The 18,256-nt window shown below is 36.7% G+C and overlaps 1 protein-coding gene across 6 annotated transcripts in view; it reads left to right on the top strand.

Moving 5' to 3' along the window:
• Positions 1-18,256, top strand: part of CRPPA (CDP-L-ribitol pyrophosphorylase A) — a 670,733-nt gene that overhangs the window by 313,921 nt on the left and 338,556 nt on the right. The window contains exons 10-12 of one of the 6 annotated variants that reach the window (XM_045052439.1): positions 6,984-7,135; positions 8,813-8,974; positions 10,521-10,832. In XM_045052439.1, coding sequence (XP_044908374.1) covers positions 6,984-7,088 — 105 coding nt within the window. In that variant the 3' untranslated portion in view covers positions 7,089-7,135; positions 8,813-8,974; positions 10,521-10,832. Of the gene's footprint in view, positions 1-6,983; positions 8,975-10,520; positions 10,833-18,256 lie in introns of those variants that run through there. The other 5 variants (XM_045052438.1, XM_045052440.1, XM_045052441.1 and 2 more) reach the window with 5 other exon arrangements.

The raw sequence follows: 18,256 nt of genomic DNA, 5'->3' as shown, positions 1-18,256 counted from the left end.
ATTGTTAATGTATTGAATAAAATTAAGGACAAAATTTTTGTTGTTTCCTTTCGTGTGATGTCCAAGATATTTTTCTTAAGCTCTAAGTCAGTGGAAAGCTAAGGCCTTGTGATTTATTAACATAATTCTTTCTTGGACTGTCCAATGAAGACAAAAATATTCAAACAAAAAGTGTTCATATAGATTTTTAAGATTTTTATGAAGATAAATATTTCTTGGAAATTTGGACAGTGTTCTATATTATTGACTTTATGCGATAACAAATCAAATTTAGTTACCAGGACTTAAACAGTCTTGAAACTAAATTTTAGAACAACTTACTCTTCTTACTAGAAGAGTTCCGTTTGGAAATTGTGAAAATAAAACACACTGAAGAAATAAGAATAGCCATAAATCCATCATCCAAAAAGAACTCTTGTTAATTTTTTGCTATTTTCCCCTCTAGTATTTCAAGAAATCAGACCACTGTATTCTTTATTTCCTTTCTTGCTGGCTTCCAATTTTTTGTTTAAATACACTTGTAACCAAAGAAAGTAAATGCTGTATTTTTGAGCTAAAAGTTATGTTTTTATTGTTTTATGACAGGTTAGAATTAGCAATTTTTATGATTTTTCTCAAAAATTTTACATTCCTATGAAGTGAGCAAGATAAAAGAAGTAATTACGATTATGGCAATAATTTAGATTTAACACAAACTTTAACACATTTTGTATCATTAAATACTCTCCTGTTTTTCTTTAAACTCACGAAATGTATGCTTTTGATTTTTATGTGTGAGAATGTAAAAATTGGTGTGCCGTGTTTACAGTTTATGCTCTTTATGACTTGTGAGTAGAAATTAAGGTAAACCTAAAGCCTGGAAATTACTAGAATTACAGATAGTATATGAACTGTTGATAAATGTAATTTTGGTAATTTTATTTGTGTGTGTGTGTGTGGGGGGGGAGTTTGGGTACTCACTTTTCTTGCAATATGTCCATTTTTCATCAATGTTGCCATCTCTTCCCTATCTTTTTTTAACATATTAATTATAGTTATTTTGAAATTCTTTCAGGCCAATTCTAACATATGGACTATGTCTGAAAATGGTGCAATATATGGATCCAATATATGGATCATTTTCTCTCCTTTATGGTTTTTTTTCCTGCTTTTTTTGCTTTCTGCCTCTTTACTCATCTAGTAAGATTTTATTATATGCCATACTTGAGTTATAAAACGTTTTAAACGCTCTAGCTTATATTATCTTCCTCCAAAGAATATTAAAATTTGTTCTGGAAAGCATTTGTATTATTGGGAGATCAACCTGATCTTCTGGAGACTGTTTAACCTTTGTTAGGGCCAGTCCAATTCAATTTTGTCTTTATTCCCAGGCTTCACGCATAGCCTTTTAGAGCTCTGAACTGCAAGCCATGGGTATTCACCAAGGTCTCTTCATTCTAGCCGAACTCAGATCTAACCTTCTTGTCCTCAGTACGGTGTAGCCTCTGAAACTTTTGCTCAGCTCCCCAGCTTTCCAGCAGTTATTCTCTGCTAGACCCCATTGAGTTTCTTCCTGTGTAAGCCCAGTTTAAAAGCTGGCCAAGGAATCAAGGAATTTTTAGCAGATTTTTAGAACTTCTCTCAAGTCCCCACTCCCAGGGACTTTGCCTGCAGAAGTCCAACGACCTTAACAACTCTAAATTGCAATCTGTGTCTTTTCTGCCCGAGAAATTATCATTCTTCTCTTCTTGGGCTCTGTATCACTTTATACTTTGGAAAAAATCTCTCAACACGATAGCAGGGGTGAATGTTAGCTAATAAGCTTGTCTTTCAAGGGTTGTAGACATAGAGAGGTGACTGTCCAAGACCTGCAACAGTATTTTTACATATGGTAGATCATCAGATTTAACTGTCACATATGATCAGAGGGTGATATCAGCCCCTCTGTCATGTGTGAAATTAGCGCACACCATAAAATAATTCTAATAGTTATTATGAATGGATATTTACCTAAGTCTGTGGTTTACGGGTGTCTGATGTAGTCCCCACAGACAAGCTGTGATGTAGCTAATATTGTTATCTCTGTTTTAGATGAAAAAAAAAAGGAGAACTATGAAACTACAGAATTTGCTAAAAATCACTTGAATATTGTCAAAGCCTGTATTTTAGTACCAGCGGACTCGTGATAGAGTTGGTGCCCTTATCAGTTGCATAATTTATTAAAAGAATAGTGTATTTTATTTAAGGAATATACAAATGGGCTGGTGTGCACAAGTTACCTTTGTAATTCAAGTTTTGTAATTCTGGCACATAAATCGAGAAATATTTTTAAATTGAACATACATGCCCTGCACCCAGGTTCCCCTATTTTTAACAACTAAAATCCGTAGTTCATTCACATATCCTTAGTTTTACTTAATGTATTTTCTTATTACAGGATATTTTATTACTTTTTGTTGTCATGTCTCTTTAGGCTCCTCTTGGCGATGACAGTTTCTCAGACTTGTTTTTTGATAAACTTCACAATTTTGAGGACTGGTCAGATATATTGTAGGACGCCCTCTTTTGTTTGTATGTAATGTTTTCCTCATGATTAGACTGGGCTTATGGGTTTTGGGGAGGAAGACCACAGCAGTAAATGCCATTTCATTATATCATACCAAGAATGTGTACTATCAACAGGACTTTTCAGTATTTATGTTGAATTTGCTTAGTTTTAACATTAAACATTTTTATTATATAATACCTGGTATACACAAGGGAACGCACATATGTATACATACACATATGTGTGTGTGTGTGTGTGTGAGAGAGAGAGAGAGAGAGGGAGAGAATGATAATAAAATGACCACCTGTAAGGCCCCTGTGTTCCCCCCCTCCTCAAGGGTTAAAAACACTGGTTTGCATATCCCCTGGCAGCAAGAAATGCTTTTTTAAAGATCTCAGCCAGGGCACCTGGGTGACTCAGTCATTAATCATCTGACTTCGGCTCGGGTCATGATGTCATAGTTTATGGGTTCAAGGACCTCGAGCCCCACTTTGGGTAAAACACAAACCCCCGGTGAGTGCCACTTTCCTCTCTCCCCCTCTGCCCCTCACTATTTACACCCTCTCTCTCTCTCACTCTCAAAAAAAAATATCTATGTGAATTTGCATTTTTTTAAAACTACATTAGCGATACTTTTATAGAGGTAAGACATTTTGAGATGAGTTTGAAATCCACACATTATTTGAATATCTGCTTTTGTACATACTAGAATTTTCTGATTGTAGGTGTGTCTCAGCATCTTGTTTAATCACTTTGTAAATTTCTCTATTTTTCAGGAATAAAGTAAGCTCAGGAGGGAAAACAGTAGAAAAACATAGTTTCTTCTCACCGAATTAAAATTGTTCTAAATGATGCCTATAAAGATTGCACAAATAAATTAACCTTTAAAAGAGCATTCTTACTTAAATTCATTGTTTAACAATGTGTAAGTTATGGGACTATAAAATGAGGACAGAAGCCTTATTCTAAGATAAAGAAATGTGATTTTTGTAGCCCTAGGATCTTAAACAGATTTCTTCCCCTTGTTCATTTTGTTACTTGGTGGCTTTCATTATCACAAGTATAAACTGGTTTCATAGAAGCTATTTAGATAGTCTTTTTGTGTTTATTTTTAGAGGAGGAAACTTAATTGTCATCATCTTTTGCATGTCTCAATAAATGAGACAGGTGTGGATGTGTATTATAAACTGTACAGTATTGTAATTAATCATAAGGAGTGACAAATACGTATTTATAGTTAATTTGTATTTTGTTCAGTTTTAGAGTATTCTGTGTATTTATGAATGAATAACATTTTAAGCATAAACATATATGGGTTTAGAATGATTTGTTAATATGTGATTTTCAGGAAACCTGTACAGCATTTGAAACCCAATATTGAAATGTCATTAAACTCACTTGAGGGGTGCCTGGGTGGCTCAGTCGGTTAAGCGTCCGACTTCAGCTCAGGTCAGGATCTCGCGGTCCGTGATTTCGAGCCCCGCGTCGGGCTCTGGGCTGACAGCTCAGAGCCTGGAGCCTGTTTCAGATTCTGTGTCTTCCTCTCTCTCTGCCCCTCCCCCATTCATGCTCTCTCTCTGTCTCAAAAATAAATGTTAAAAAAAAAAAATTAAAAAAACTCACTTGAGGGTCACCTGGGTGACTCACTGGGTTAAACGTCTGACTTCAGCTGAGGTTGTGATCTAACTGTTCACGAGTTCAAGCACCACATCAGGCTCTGTGCTGACAGTGCAGAGCCTGCCTGAGGTTCTCTCTTTCTCACTCTGTCTCTGTCTCTCTGCCCCTACCCCACTTGTGTGCTCCCTCTCTAAGAAATAATAATTAATTTTAAAAATCTTTAAAAAAAAAACCTCACTTGCAAGATGCAAAGTACTGACCATTTAGCCCCTTTGTGGGTTTTCCCCAGCTCCCCCCCTTGCGAACACAATCAGGCAAACTGATGGAAAAGAGGAGCTTATGCAGAGGTGGTCTCTCACCAACATCCTCATAAGTGAGGAACCTTGGATCTCTGAGCTGGTGAACGTGTGATAGTAGAAAGGTTTTGATTATATTTTTTGTGCCATTGCCAGGCTTCCTGCTAAATGTGAAAATAGGAGTCAACAGAGTAACCCAAAAGTGGTCACTGTTATTAACAAATGAGTTAAACTGAGAGGGTGATGATTTCTCTATCATATAGCCTCCTGTGATTTGAATTCATTATAATTTGTGGACTGCTACCATGTGTAAGGCATTGAACTAAGTGTTCCGTATTCAGAAAGAAAATGAAAAATTCTGTATATCAAGAAACTCATCATCTGGTGGAAGAGATAGATGGTTAACTCAAAAGGCTATTGCAAACTCAGTGTACCAGAGGAATTCATAGCTGTGGAAACAGATTCACCTCATCCAACTGGGCTGGAGGGCAGGAGTTAGGGTAAATTGTAACCATTGAAAACTGGGTCGAACTATAAAGAGTAACCACAGTCAGCCAAACTTGAAAGGGAGTGGGATAGCTTTTCTGGCAAAGGCATTAACTGGTGCAAAGGGGGGAAAGGCTAGAAAAAGAGCTTGTTTGGGCAATCATAAGCAGTTCTGTGTGGCTGGGAGAATTTAGTGATCATAAGGGAAAGGCAGGAAGAGGATGGAAGGGTAAAGAGGTAAAGGGTTCTGACTTGATCCTGAAGTTCAAAAGGTGGCCTTGAAAGGATTTTCGGCAGTGTAGTGAGGTGAGCAGATCTGTACTTTACATTAAGTGTTTTGATTCCTGTGTGGGAAACAGGGTAGAAGAGGACAAGACTTGAAAGAGACTGTTGGTGAAATTGCTGCAGTAATTCAGGACAGAGATGTTTTGCTGGCAGCAGGGCTTTGAATGGCTTGTATGGATTGAAAAAAACACCAAGGAGGTAGAAGCAGGAGGTACTTTGCTACACTGAACATTAGGAAAAGGCATTAAAGGGATGCCTGGGTGGCTCAGTTGGTTAAGCGTTGGGCTCTTGGTTTCGGCTCAGGTCATGATCTTTCGGTTCGTGAGTTTGAGCCCCACGTTGGGCTCTGTGCTGACAGCATGGAGTGTGCTTGGGATTCTTTCTCCCTCTCTCTCTTCCCCTCCTCTGCTCACTCCTCTCTCTCAAAAACAAATAAATAAACATGGGGGGGGGAGGAAAAGGCGTTAAGGATGATGCCCACGTTTAGAGGTTGGTTACCAGGTCCTTCTTTTTGAACCTAGTGCAATTAATAACACAAAAATCTTTTTAAAGATATTATCTCTCTTTTGACTTTCTTTTCCCCTTCATACTAGCATCCCTTCATCCCCTCAAGAAGAGTAAATCATTAGAGTAAACATATATTCATAGGCAGTATGATTTCAAAGGCAAAACCACATTTTAGCAACTTGTGAGAAACTCATTTCACTAATTTGCCTGATCCTTACTTCACAAACAACAAGCCGTTTTTATTTTTCCTCCCAACCAGTATTCACAGTTTGTAACAAAGTCTGTTGTTGGAGAACACTCAGAAACAAGATGAAGGAAAGGTTTGCATCATTGATGAACTATTCACACTTGAGTGATGAGCCAAAGTTGGTCAGATATTGGATTAAGGGAAAATCTTTTGTTTCATACTGTTAACATTTGAAACTGTGTCAGAGTTTTCTTGGTATCTTCAGCGGATACTTTTTGCATATTATGAAAAGTGCTTGCAAAAGCATTTCTCCTTGGGGGCACTGGGTGGCTCAGTCAGTTAACCCTCTGATTTGGGCTCAGAACATGATTTCATGGTTCATGGGTTCAAGCCCTGTGTCAGGCTCTGACACTGACATCTCAGATCCTGGAGCCTGCTTCAGATTCTGTGCCTCCTTCTCTCTCTGCCCCTCCTGGCTTATGCTCGGTCTCTCTCTCTCAAAAATATATATACCTTAAATTTTTTTTTAATTTCTTCTTTATTTGAGGGACCAAGTATATACCAGTGGCTGTGGCCTGAGTTCCATAAATGCCTACTCTAGAGAGCAGCATACCTTGAAGAGTGGCTCATAAAAACAGTAGAATAGTGGTTATCAGCAGCTGAGTGGGGAGGAGATGGGGAGATGTTGATCAAACAGTACAAACTTTACTTATAAGTAAATAGGTTCTGGGGATTTAATGTATAACATGGTGCCTATAGGTAACAATATTTTATGCTTGAAAGTTGCTAAGAGAGTAGATCTTAAATGTTTCACTACCCTTGTAGTGGTAGCTGTATGAGGTGATGGATTAAGTTTCTTGTAGTAATCATTTCATAATTTATATGTATATTATATCATTACATTGTACACCTTAAACTTATACAATGTTATCTGTCAGTTAGGTCTCTATAAAGCTGATGGAAAAACTAAAAATGAAGAAATATTAAAAAAAAACTTGAAGTAACTATTAAGTTTAATGTGTGACATCTTTTTAAAAATTATTATTATCTTCTTTTTTTAATTTTTTTATTTTTTTAGGACGAGCAGAAGCTCCAGGAAAGTTTAAGGCAAGGTGCTACGATTATTGCCACCTTAATCAAAGAAAGAAATTCTGGACTTGTTGGTCAGCTCCTGGTAGCATGAAGAACACAGAGATAATTACTTATTGGGTTTTAGAAACATTTATCTAGGTATCTCTGCTGTGCTCCCTCCCTATTATATGTAGTGGCATGTTTATATTGTCTTTTATGTCTCATAATTGATGGGATGTGATGTTTGGGTTAAAAAAGTGGATCATTGTTTATATCTATATAATAAAAATATACTTTTGTGCATGTCAAATATAAATCGAATCAGATAATTGCTTTCACATAATCTTTGCACAAAAGCATAAAAGATTGAATAGAAATAATGACGGCTGAGCTAATCATCCTCGAAATGAGAATTCAGAAAACAACCATGATCTTATCTCTGTGTTAATTAGCAAATCACATTGTCTTGATACTAAAAGATATGACTTAGAATTATTCTTAATACTAAAATTGTCTTCTTTCCATGTGATATTTTGACCTGTATTCTAATTTTCCACACCTTAAAAAATAAAAGAGGAGATAACAGGGAACTCTGGTTGAGATATTTTCACCGTTGGGCCCACATTACTCTAGGTCCATAAAGAAGATGTAATCCTCTCCTATTTTCCGTTTTAAAATTGTATGTTTTTCTTGGTTTACGAAAAATAATCTTGACTCACTTTGAATGGTCTCTGATTTTTCTGGATACATTTAAAAGAAGACTGGAAATCCCCATGAAAGTGAAATTATTTTGGTCAATCCCAAATTAGTCTTTTTTGAAAAGGAGGGAGTCATTGCATCTTCAAGAATTAAATTATTTTTTGATACAGATACTGCTGTTGTTTAAAATCAAGTTTTCAATCTTTCAAATTTCCCCTGGTATATTCACCTTAAATGTGTAAATGATTTTCCCTAAAACTAAATTTTACAATTATGTACATCCAATCATTAGAGATAACTTTTATTCTATATTTACATTTACTTTATAAAACACATTAGATCAGATTCCAAGACTTAGGTTACATGTGGAAACTATAAAAGCTGCAGGAGATGTTATCAGTTGAAGATCAACTGTGAAATACCTACCTTACGGAATTTCTTAACAAGTTGGATGATTTTCTTTATTTTTCTCAAGGATCTATTTTGGTGGGAGAGTTGATGTTTTACATTTCAGTAATAGTAGAATATAGTGGACCTGGAGTTATTACTATAATTCATTCTCTTAAATGAAATGTATTGTTTCAGTGTAGCTTGGATGTAAATTTCTGGGCTTGCCACTTTTTTCCTCTCTCTCTAGGGATGTTAAGAAATATAAAATAAATGATATAATTCAAATTCTTGAGGATGAAAATATATGGATAATGTGTAGATTTTTGGTTAGAATGCCTACGTCATTGTTAAGGTGGTGGGTTGGCTGTGTTGCGAAAGGTTCACACCTGCACCTTTTTAAGTCTTCAGGTGAAAATGTTTTAAGAATTTGGAAGTGCTTATAAAGGCAAATAGGGAAATGTTATCCAGGTTTTAAAGAGAAAGTGCCTTTGAGTAAAAGGCAAGAATCAGCCTATCTATGACACAGCAAAACTATTCTATCGATTGAGTGCTAGTTAAGTTACCTTAGATTCCAACTTATTTATGGACTGTTATGCAAGATGAAAATTTATCTAGGAGCAATGACTGTGAGTTTACCCTAGGCAATTGGAATAGTGTAATGAAGTTTTAGTTAATATTAAATTGTGCATGAAATAATTACCATCATCATCATCACCTTATCATAGCATTCAATCTTTTTCTTTACAGTTTATAAAGTGATTCACAGCTTTGAAAATAATTTAAAGAAGTCTTCTCACATCCTTGACTGCTTAGATGGAACTGGAGGTTCAGGGATCTTTAACTGCCTTGTCCACAGCCGTGGGGCTGCGTAGTGACAAAAAGTAGGGATTAAACTCAGGACCACTCATAGTAAGTTTCAAGCTCATCTCCCTGTTTAATCATAATGCTGGCAAAGGACATCCAGCCGAGAAGCTATGGGAAGTAAGCCAGAGGCTCCAAATGTGCATTGGAGGAATGGATAAGGAGGGACAGATCATCCCAATAACCAGAGGAAAGTCCTGAAGCTTTTGTCTTTCTAGCCATCTTTCCAACATAGACTAATTGGTAATTAGAGCTAGAGGTGAAGGGAATGGAGAGAAGTATTAGCCAAGAGAGAAAGATAAACTGATTGTTTTTATTGTTTAAGAGATCCAGAGGCAAACTTTATAGTTACATTTTCATCACTGCTTCTGTAAATTTAATTACTTTCATGGGAACTGTCTTTTTTTCACTTTATTTTCCCAAATATCGTTAAAAATAATAGTAATTTATGCTTCAGGGGTGTGCATTGTCCTCTACCTGTGGAAAGTTCTGTGGAAAGACTCTTTTTTCTAAATGTTTGCTAATTGGGTGCAATTTAATTAGCCTTTTAAAGAATTTAACAGTGTGTTCAATGGTTTGGTTAATGACATACTGGTAAGAGGTATAAATTTTTTAAAACCGCTCAGTTTGAGAGATAACTTGTTGCAAGTGTATGAATTTACAGGTAAGAATTAGACTTCTGTATTCCACTCAGAGCCATTCTTTCTGTGGTCACTTTAAGCGATTTGCATTGGCTCAACAGGTAAACTTTCACTTTCATACTGGATCTTTAGCACTATAAAACTTTACTATGTATAAATACAATGATCATTTTATAAAAATTACAATGCAGTAAAACATTTTCTTATATTAAATCTTCACATTTTATTTCCTTTTAATATTGAAACTACTTAGGCCAAGGAAAAATAAGTAATAGTTTAAGTGTTAAAGCCATTTTGATGAAGAAAGATTGAATTTTAAAAGTTTAATTCAAAAATAAACAGAAGAAATGAAAAATACTTATCATGTTGGGCTTTATTAGTATGGTTTAAAATAAGTCAGAACTGGCTGTGTGAGGTGCCTGGGGTACTGTACCATTTTATATGTTCTTGTACATTTTTAGTTTCAAAATTGTGAAAAACGTACATATTTTTTTAAATGACAGCAACACACTATTCAAGATTTTCAATATATTCTCTTTATAAAGCAAAATATGTGTTTGATAAATAACTAAGTGGTTGGTATTTTAATATCTAATGGCAGTTATCATTGATATTTAGTGTATATATACATATTTTTAAAACTAACTCAATTACAATTGAATAAATATAACATTTACTCTCAGAAAATAACAGTGATGTTTTATTTTATAGAATTTGAGATCCAGATTTATTATTCTGTAAAATATATTAAAAATGTGCAAAATCAGAAGTCTCAGTTTTTTTTTTTCTTCTTTCCCTCATATTTAGCAGGTTTCCTAGCAATTAAAATGGCTGCCGAGAATATAAAAGCTATATTCAATCACAGTGGAACGGAGTACTGTGATTACTTAACAGTGTCTGCATGGGGGTAGTGAATTGAATTTGGTTCAGAAATATTCTTTCTTTCCACTTAGCTTCCATAGGAGGAATATATGTGCACACCTTGACTTTGGGATTCACCGTGTAAGCTGCTCTGACCAGCAGAGTGAGGCACAAGTGGCTTGTGTATGCCTGAGACTAGACTTAAGAGACTTTGCATGTTGCCACTTGCTCCGTTCCGCTCTTGCTCCCACCATGAGATGAACATGTCCTACCTGGCCTGGTGTCTCCAAAGGAAAATAAAAGCCCAGATCAGCTGATGTCCAGATAATCAACAAATGGATGAAGAGGCCCGGCTGAGAGCAGCAGGGTTCCCCAGGCCAGTTCAGGTGACCTCCACCAGACAGGTGAGCTAAAGCAACGCTCAGTGTTGTTTGCTAATACTATGTTTTGAAACTTTTTATTGCACACCAAGTGGTAACCAAGGAAAGAACATCTGTGGCAGTGCATCATTATGTTTGTCCTCACAAATCTAGGATGTATCTACAGACACACATTTTGCTAAGTAGAATGCTTGTGAGGAGAAATGTTGGTCCCAAAGTACTAGAAGGTCCTGAGGGTTTCTTCCTCCCTATTTAATAGTTACTAAAAGAAAAACAGACCTGAAAGTTTTAGAAAAGTTTACAAAGGAAGTTAAACTTTCTTGGGCCTAAAATGATATTGAATTGAAATATAGGCATTTAAAATAATAATAAAAATAACTAACATTTATTGAATGAGTGCTATGTTCTAGAAATTGTTCTTAGTGCTTTGCATGTATCTTTTTTTTCTTCATAATAACTTTATGTGTCAGGTTGTGTACCAATCTCTGTTTTAAAAAATGAAGAAACCAAGGCATATACATTTCAAATAACTTCTTGAGAGTAAGAGTCACCCAAGCAGCATGTGGGAGAAATGAGGTTCACAAAGGGCTTTCTCACTTTAGAGCTCATATTCCTAAACACAATGGCATGCAATATTACAAAAACATAATACTTTAAGATCTGTTAAAGAATGACTCTCAAAAGAGTCTTCTTTAATAAGAGGTGAAAAAGCTAAGTCCCATTGTCTTTCAGTATTTCTATACTCTTCCTTTCCTTTGCCCATCATCACCCCCAACACATGAACATGCTTTGGAACATCACTGTGTCTGCCTGTGCCATTAAAATTTACAAAGACTAATACTGATGTACAATTACTATCAATGCCATCTCTGAGGGCTCTAAAGTTGTAGGAATTTCTTAGTGGATGTCAGATACACTTGAATAACGAAAAAGCAGAAGTACTTTCCTGATGACCCAGAGGTGAATATAGCCATTTGTGCCTCAGCAACATGAGAAGACATAAAAAGAGAAGTAGAAATCCATTCATCATGTTTATAGGAGAAAGGAAAGTCTAGAGAAATGCCAAGGCATGACGAAGTATGAAGTCTTCCCTGGCCATTAGACAGTCCTAAGCACATATGTCAGTATTTGCTTGATGGGCAGTTTTTGGGGTAAATGGTGCTCCGTATAATGAGGTAGACCTGAGCAGAGCCAGATTGTTTTCTCTTACCATCTGAAATACTGGAATCTTTGATTTTTAAAAATGGCTTCACAGCTGAAATGCATTATGTAAATATATTCTCTACTTAGTTGAAGATACTACCAAATACTCTGAGCAGTTCTTAAAACATATGGGTCTATTTAGCAGCATGGATAAAGCTTGACTTGTCAAATGCATTATTATTATTTTTTTTTTTTTTTGCCAGTTTAACCTTAATTAATCTTTGCAGGGTCTCTTTGAGGTAGGTCTGTATCAGCCTTGTGTTGTGACTTTTGCAAAAAGGCGTATGCAGAGATTAAGGCCTCCTGATCACTCCACACACTGAAAGCCAAACTGAGTTTGAGAATCCAGAATTTCTGAGTCTACTTCGGACAGTTTTTCGGGGAATTAGATTACAACTAGGAGGGGGCTGTTCTGTACTTAAGGTTTTAACAAAATCTAAACCTGCATCCAGAATTTTACCTGGAGGCATTCCCTCATTTTTCATTTTGCAAAATTGCAGTTGAGCCCAGGGGCAAAAACTTCAACAAGGCACTCTTAGTGATCTTTCTGACCCGAGTGGAGACATGATTTGAGATTCCAGAAGGAAGCCAATTTTGTAAGAATTTCCACTAGTCTGTAGACTATAATAATTGGGTTATTTGGATAAGGTTTGGCAAAGCATCTAGAAGATTAACTGAATGAGGTTTCTGGAGGTTTGCCATTCTGGAGCTATCCATTTTGTTCTTTGTTCTACCTCATTATAAAATGCGCTATTGAAATTGGTTGGTTTGTTGGTATGTGAGGTTTTGCTTTCTCCCCCCCCCCCTTCTTATTCTTTGCATCTGAGCCCTTAATTTGGTTGAAAGCAAGCTCTTCAGTCTAAGTGGATAACAAAACATCCCTTTGAGGAGAAGGAAATAGATGATAAAATCTGCATGTTACTAACTTTTTCAATAGTTTGAAGGAATTTCTCTTCCATCCTGTGTGTGTTTTTAAGACCCTGTTAAGTTCATAGTTCCTTTTTTCTTTTCTTGTTTGAATGGAAGATCATTCTCTTGAGTTTTAAAAATGTATTATTGAACTGCCCAGTTCAGGAATTTCGTTGCCTGTTTTACTGAATGGAGGTATGTATGACCTGATAGTAAAAGAATGCTATTCAAAGACATTTCCGCCTGTTTGTTTCTTGGATCAGTGACTGTTCACATAAAATCTGGAAAGAAGCCAAAATGTGTAAACAAATTAAGAATTTTGAGTATCCCAGTGGGAATATCCATAAATTTTACCATGAATCAGGAATTTAAGATAAGTGTAATATGCTTTAATAAGATAGCAAGGCGAAACAACTATAGACCAAATATCCTTGGCTTTAGTTCGAGAATCTTCATGGATATTAAAAGATCTGGTTTAATTGTGCAGTTATACATAACACTATTTTTCCCCAAACTTATATATGTTGCCTAAATTGAATTTCATTTTTATTTAACTAACTTTTAGTTGTTTACTATCAGACAAACTTTCAACTCTGAAGCCACTGCTTTAAATTATTTTGGCCCACCAAATATATAGGATATGTAAATTATTTATCTTTACCCTTGATAATGAATCACCCTCTACCCATCTGCATAAATCTGTGACTACAGTAAGTGACACTTTGGTAGACTGGGGTTTTTCCACTAGTATTTTTTATATATATATACTCTTCTTCCAACTGTCTCTCTAGCACATGAATTGAAAATTGTGGTCTCTCTAGTTCCTTTCACTTAGAATTAAAACTTAAATGTGAAACTTCCCCTAAAGAAAGATTACCCTAAGTTTAATTCCTCTTAAACTTTGAAAAGATTTATCACCATTAGGATATCTCTATTAATTTCATCTTGATTCTCTCTCTCTCTCTCTCTCTCTCTCTCTGTGTGTGTGTGTGTGTGTGTGTGTGTGTGTGTGTGCGCGCGTGAGCACGTGCATGTAGGGAGAGAATGTAGACAAAGAAAAAAATGGATATATTTTTTCATGTTAACATTTTTTTGAAAGAATTATTCTCAAACAATTGCAGCATGAGCTTGGCCTCTGCACATATAAGAAGAACTTCTAGAGATTAGCATATTAGCTCTCACTGATTTAGCAAAGTTTATCTTAAATAAATTGGGAAAATAGAGAAAATATATCGTACCTACTCATATATAACAAATACAAATTTGTATATAGTAATTATGCATAATTAACAATACTGATTGGCAAAGCAGATCCAACACAATTTTTAAGTAATTGTATAGCTTTAGCAATAGAGACCTCACTAGCCCCTGATGTAAAATGATTTTACATTATTGTTTTTTAAACCCATGTTATTAAAACATGAACTCATATGGTTTCTGCCAGTGGCTACACTGACTCAAAGTCATACTCCCTACAATTTCATGAATGCTCTAGAATAAGTCCCTCAGTTTCTCTTACTCTTTTCATTGTGTTGCCATGTTGTAACTTCTCCTAATGATGGTCATGAGAAAACCACTCTGGGTCCTGCTGGTTCTAGTCTTAACTGTTCCTGTGTGTCCTCCTGTAGCCCCAGAGGAGGGACTGTCCTTGTATCCAGGGTATCAGTCTTGGATGCTCTTCCAGCTCACTCAGAGAGCTTAACCAAGGAGCAATTCTAGGAGGTAGAGGCTGGATGCTCCCTAACATTGCAGTCATCTCTCTGTTGCTGCAGGGATATGTGCTGCTACCAGCGAGAAGCCAAGGTAGGTTTTGCCAGTCACATCGGGCCTGTCTCCACTGGCTCACTATCAGAAACACTTGATTCCTGGGTGTCTGGTCCCAGTTATTCCTAGACCAGAGAGCAAGCCGTGCCTACCCTCAGCTACATCTTCATTTGAAGGACTGATTTATGTCTTACCTCCCGATGAGACCCTCCTCAGAGTGGGTGATAGCACTATCGTCCCTTCTCTTCAAGAGAAATGCTCAATGTGTCCAACAAGTTCAACATAAAGGAGTGTGAATGTCAGATTTCCTAAAGTCTGGATTTTTTAGTGTTAGCCATGGTTAACTTGCAACACTAAGAAAATGGTCTTTTCTTCCCCAAAATACCGTATCTAACTGGGAGAAATATTTTACGAGACTTGAATAAATTGGACAGTTTTACAAAGTAACACAAATGAAGGGTAAAGTATGTAAAATAAAGACTCTGCTTTTTTTTTCTTTTTAAAATTGCTGTGATCTTTATTATAGTAGAAGAGGATCTTAGAGACAGTTATTCAGTTATAATTACCATTGAGTCGCATTTTAGTCTTCTCCTAATAATTTTTACATATCTGATATAACTTTTATGAGAACTCAGTTATCCATACTTTATAGAAAAGCCTGAGGCTCACAGAGAACACGTGACGTTCCTAAGATCACACAACTCATAAGTGGCACTGCCAGTTCCCAAATCCTGTATTTTTTTTAATTCCCCCTATGCTTCTTGTCATCAATAGGGTCTAAAAGTTATCAGTAAGAAATGTTATAAGTTAGAATAAGAAATGACAAAGGATAAACATGGTTATCCGTGCAGCTTTTGAGAGTCTACTTGATCAGTCGGGTTTAAGTTTTTGTTTCTATCCTCATTACTTTGTGGGCTTCAGGCCAGCTGTCAGAGGTAGTCGTTAACAACAGAGGTGTATTTCCTCGTCAGTAAAGTGAGAACGCCAGAGCAGACCAAATGCTGGTCCCTTAATTATTGAGTATCTCTTATGTTCAAGACCTCTAGGTGCTGTGGAAATTGTATAAAGAGATGAAAGGCAGGATTCCTATTCTCCTTGAAATGTTGTTTTTTTTTTTTTTTTCCTGGAAAAGTGAGAAAAACAAATGAAAATTATGACTATGGAAAGTGATACAGTAAAAGTGAAATAAGTGGGATCATTAGGTATTGACGGGTTCAGAGGAGGGAAATTCGAGCATTTGAGGTAGAGGCTTCTCTGTCTTATTGTGGCCCTAGTCTTGATGATTTCACTTAGGCTCTTACTAAATTCTTTCCCTGGGCTTTCACATAAGGCAGCACATCCTCCTTTGCCAGTATTCGTGTAGCACCAGTGGATACCTTCATTTTCTGATTACATATTTTATTGAAATGTTCTTTTTGTACATCTCTGTCCACTTTGAAGATGTAATCTCCTTGAGGCTAAGCATGAAAGTTTTACCTATCTGGCTAATTTCAGTTTTCATTAAATGTAACAGTAACCTGTAAAGTAAGGTCCCTTTCAGGCATGAAATTTAATTTCAGACTCTCAACAGTATCAACACCCTTTAATTAAGCCTTTATCTGCTGGGATATAAACCCTTGAGAAATGTACAGTCTTGTTTAGCAAGAGAGATGGAATACATAGATGAAGTGATATCTAGGAATCCATCGGAGCCTATGTAACGTGTTGGAATCTTCAATTCATAAATTCATGTGTCTACAAAACCTATTTTTAAAAAATCAGTTTATCTGTGATGTCAAGCCCCAGTCCTCGGGGGTTAGGCTAGAAGTCAACCTCAGGCATCGTTCAGGCTCTTCTCTCATGGATGTTGGAAGACCCTGGGTGTCAAGCATCAGACCATCATAACTGTCCCTCTCATCCTCAGCGGTTAGTCCTCACGGTCCTCTCAGGGTCATCACCCCCTTCTCCATCTCCAGATCTCTCTTTTTGTCTTCTGGCCTCGAAGGTCCTCCCTCTCTTCCCCTTACCCAAGGATCATTAGTAATTCTAATGGAGTTTGACTTTTATACCAGAACCAGCTGCACCAGTAATTTTAGGTTCTTCCTGCTTTCCCCCTTTCCGAAATCCCCGCAGTAAGGAACCATAAAGCCAGGCTACCATCTGTAAGTGTAAGTATGAGGACAAAGTACAAAGAGCAAAAGACAAACGAATTACTCAAGTAATCCTGGCTACCGTATATTAAGCATTAAATGAGGGATGCCGATGACGAATGCCACGCATTGCAGCGCATTTTTCTGATGTCTCGCAAACCCCTCCCACACCCAACGGATATCACGTGAACCGCCAACTGCTTACTGAACGACACTTTTATCCTTGGACTTATTACTATTTAGTTAAACTTCAAACAAAAACAAAAACCTGAAGTTCTGTTGTCCTCCTCAGGGACATTCCTCTTTGGGAGGTTTGGGTCCTTTGGTATCACCTTATCCCACAGTTGTTCCTTATGCAACTTGCGTATCTTTCTTTGAATTATCCATCAAATCCAGGCTCTCTCTTTTATTTCTGTCGTCCTTTTGGCTTGTGTCCTCATCGCTATAAGCTACTCGTGCCTTATATGCCACACATGGCAGGAAACCACTTACCATTTCCTGATCACACTGTTCCTTTGCCTTGCACCTTTGAACGCACTCTTACTGCCTGGCATGCTCTCTTCTTAGATCTTTTTATACACGTTTGAATCACTCTTCTGCATCTATACTTATGTGGTACTGACCCACCACTACAAAACTTACAGTATTTTAACACTAGACAACTTAAAAATAGAGGACACGTTTTATACGTCTCTCTTTTCTTTGAAATTAGAATAGTAAATGTTGGTTGCAGGTATAAAGAAGTTCAGCAGGCAGGCGTACTTAATACTGAGTAAGCCTCCCAGATTTTCTTTCCCTTCAATAAGCCACATAGATGATGCTGTCCTCATTCTGAATTACTGACCCACCATCCTCAGTAACGCTCTACCTACTTTTTCTAGCAAGTAAATCCACCATTTGTCTTTCACTAGGACCCATCATCTTAGTCCACCTGTCTATTTCCTGTCTGGTTCTATCCTTTAGGCCAAAACGTACCTGCAGTGGAATTAGACATCTTGCCTAAGCGCACGCCGGCTGTGCACTTCAACTCTTGCTCTTATCAGAAACATGTCACCTGTCCACTGTTGATTCGATCCCCATTCTTCCTACCAGATTAATTCCTGTTTCTGTTCTGTTAGCATACCTTCCCTGACCTCTCCATTCTTATGGTACTTACAAGGTGCAAATTCATGACGATTCACATGCCGAGTCAGGTATGCTTATTTGTATAGCATTTTTTTTCTCCTCAATTTGAGGACAAACACCATATCTCAATTTATAATTGGCTGCTCTACAGATCCTAGGTATGCTTTGGATATGCAATGAGCATTTCATAGACATGTAGAACACTGACTTGGTAGGGATTAATCATGGAATGGTCATTTCATTTGCAGCTGTGGCAGAAGTAACTTTTATTACCAGCTATTTCAGGTACCGCATTAGATACTCTATGTGCTGAAATTT

Source organism: Felis catus, chromosome A2 (assembly GCF_018350175.1).
Source record: "Felis catus isolate Fca126 chromosome A2, F.catus_Fca126_mat1.0, whole genome shotgun sequence".
NCBI lineage: Eukaryota > Metazoa > Chordata > Mammalia > Carnivora > Felidae > Felis > Felis catus.
This window is presented reverse-complemented; position numbering and strand designations above follow the sequence as displayed.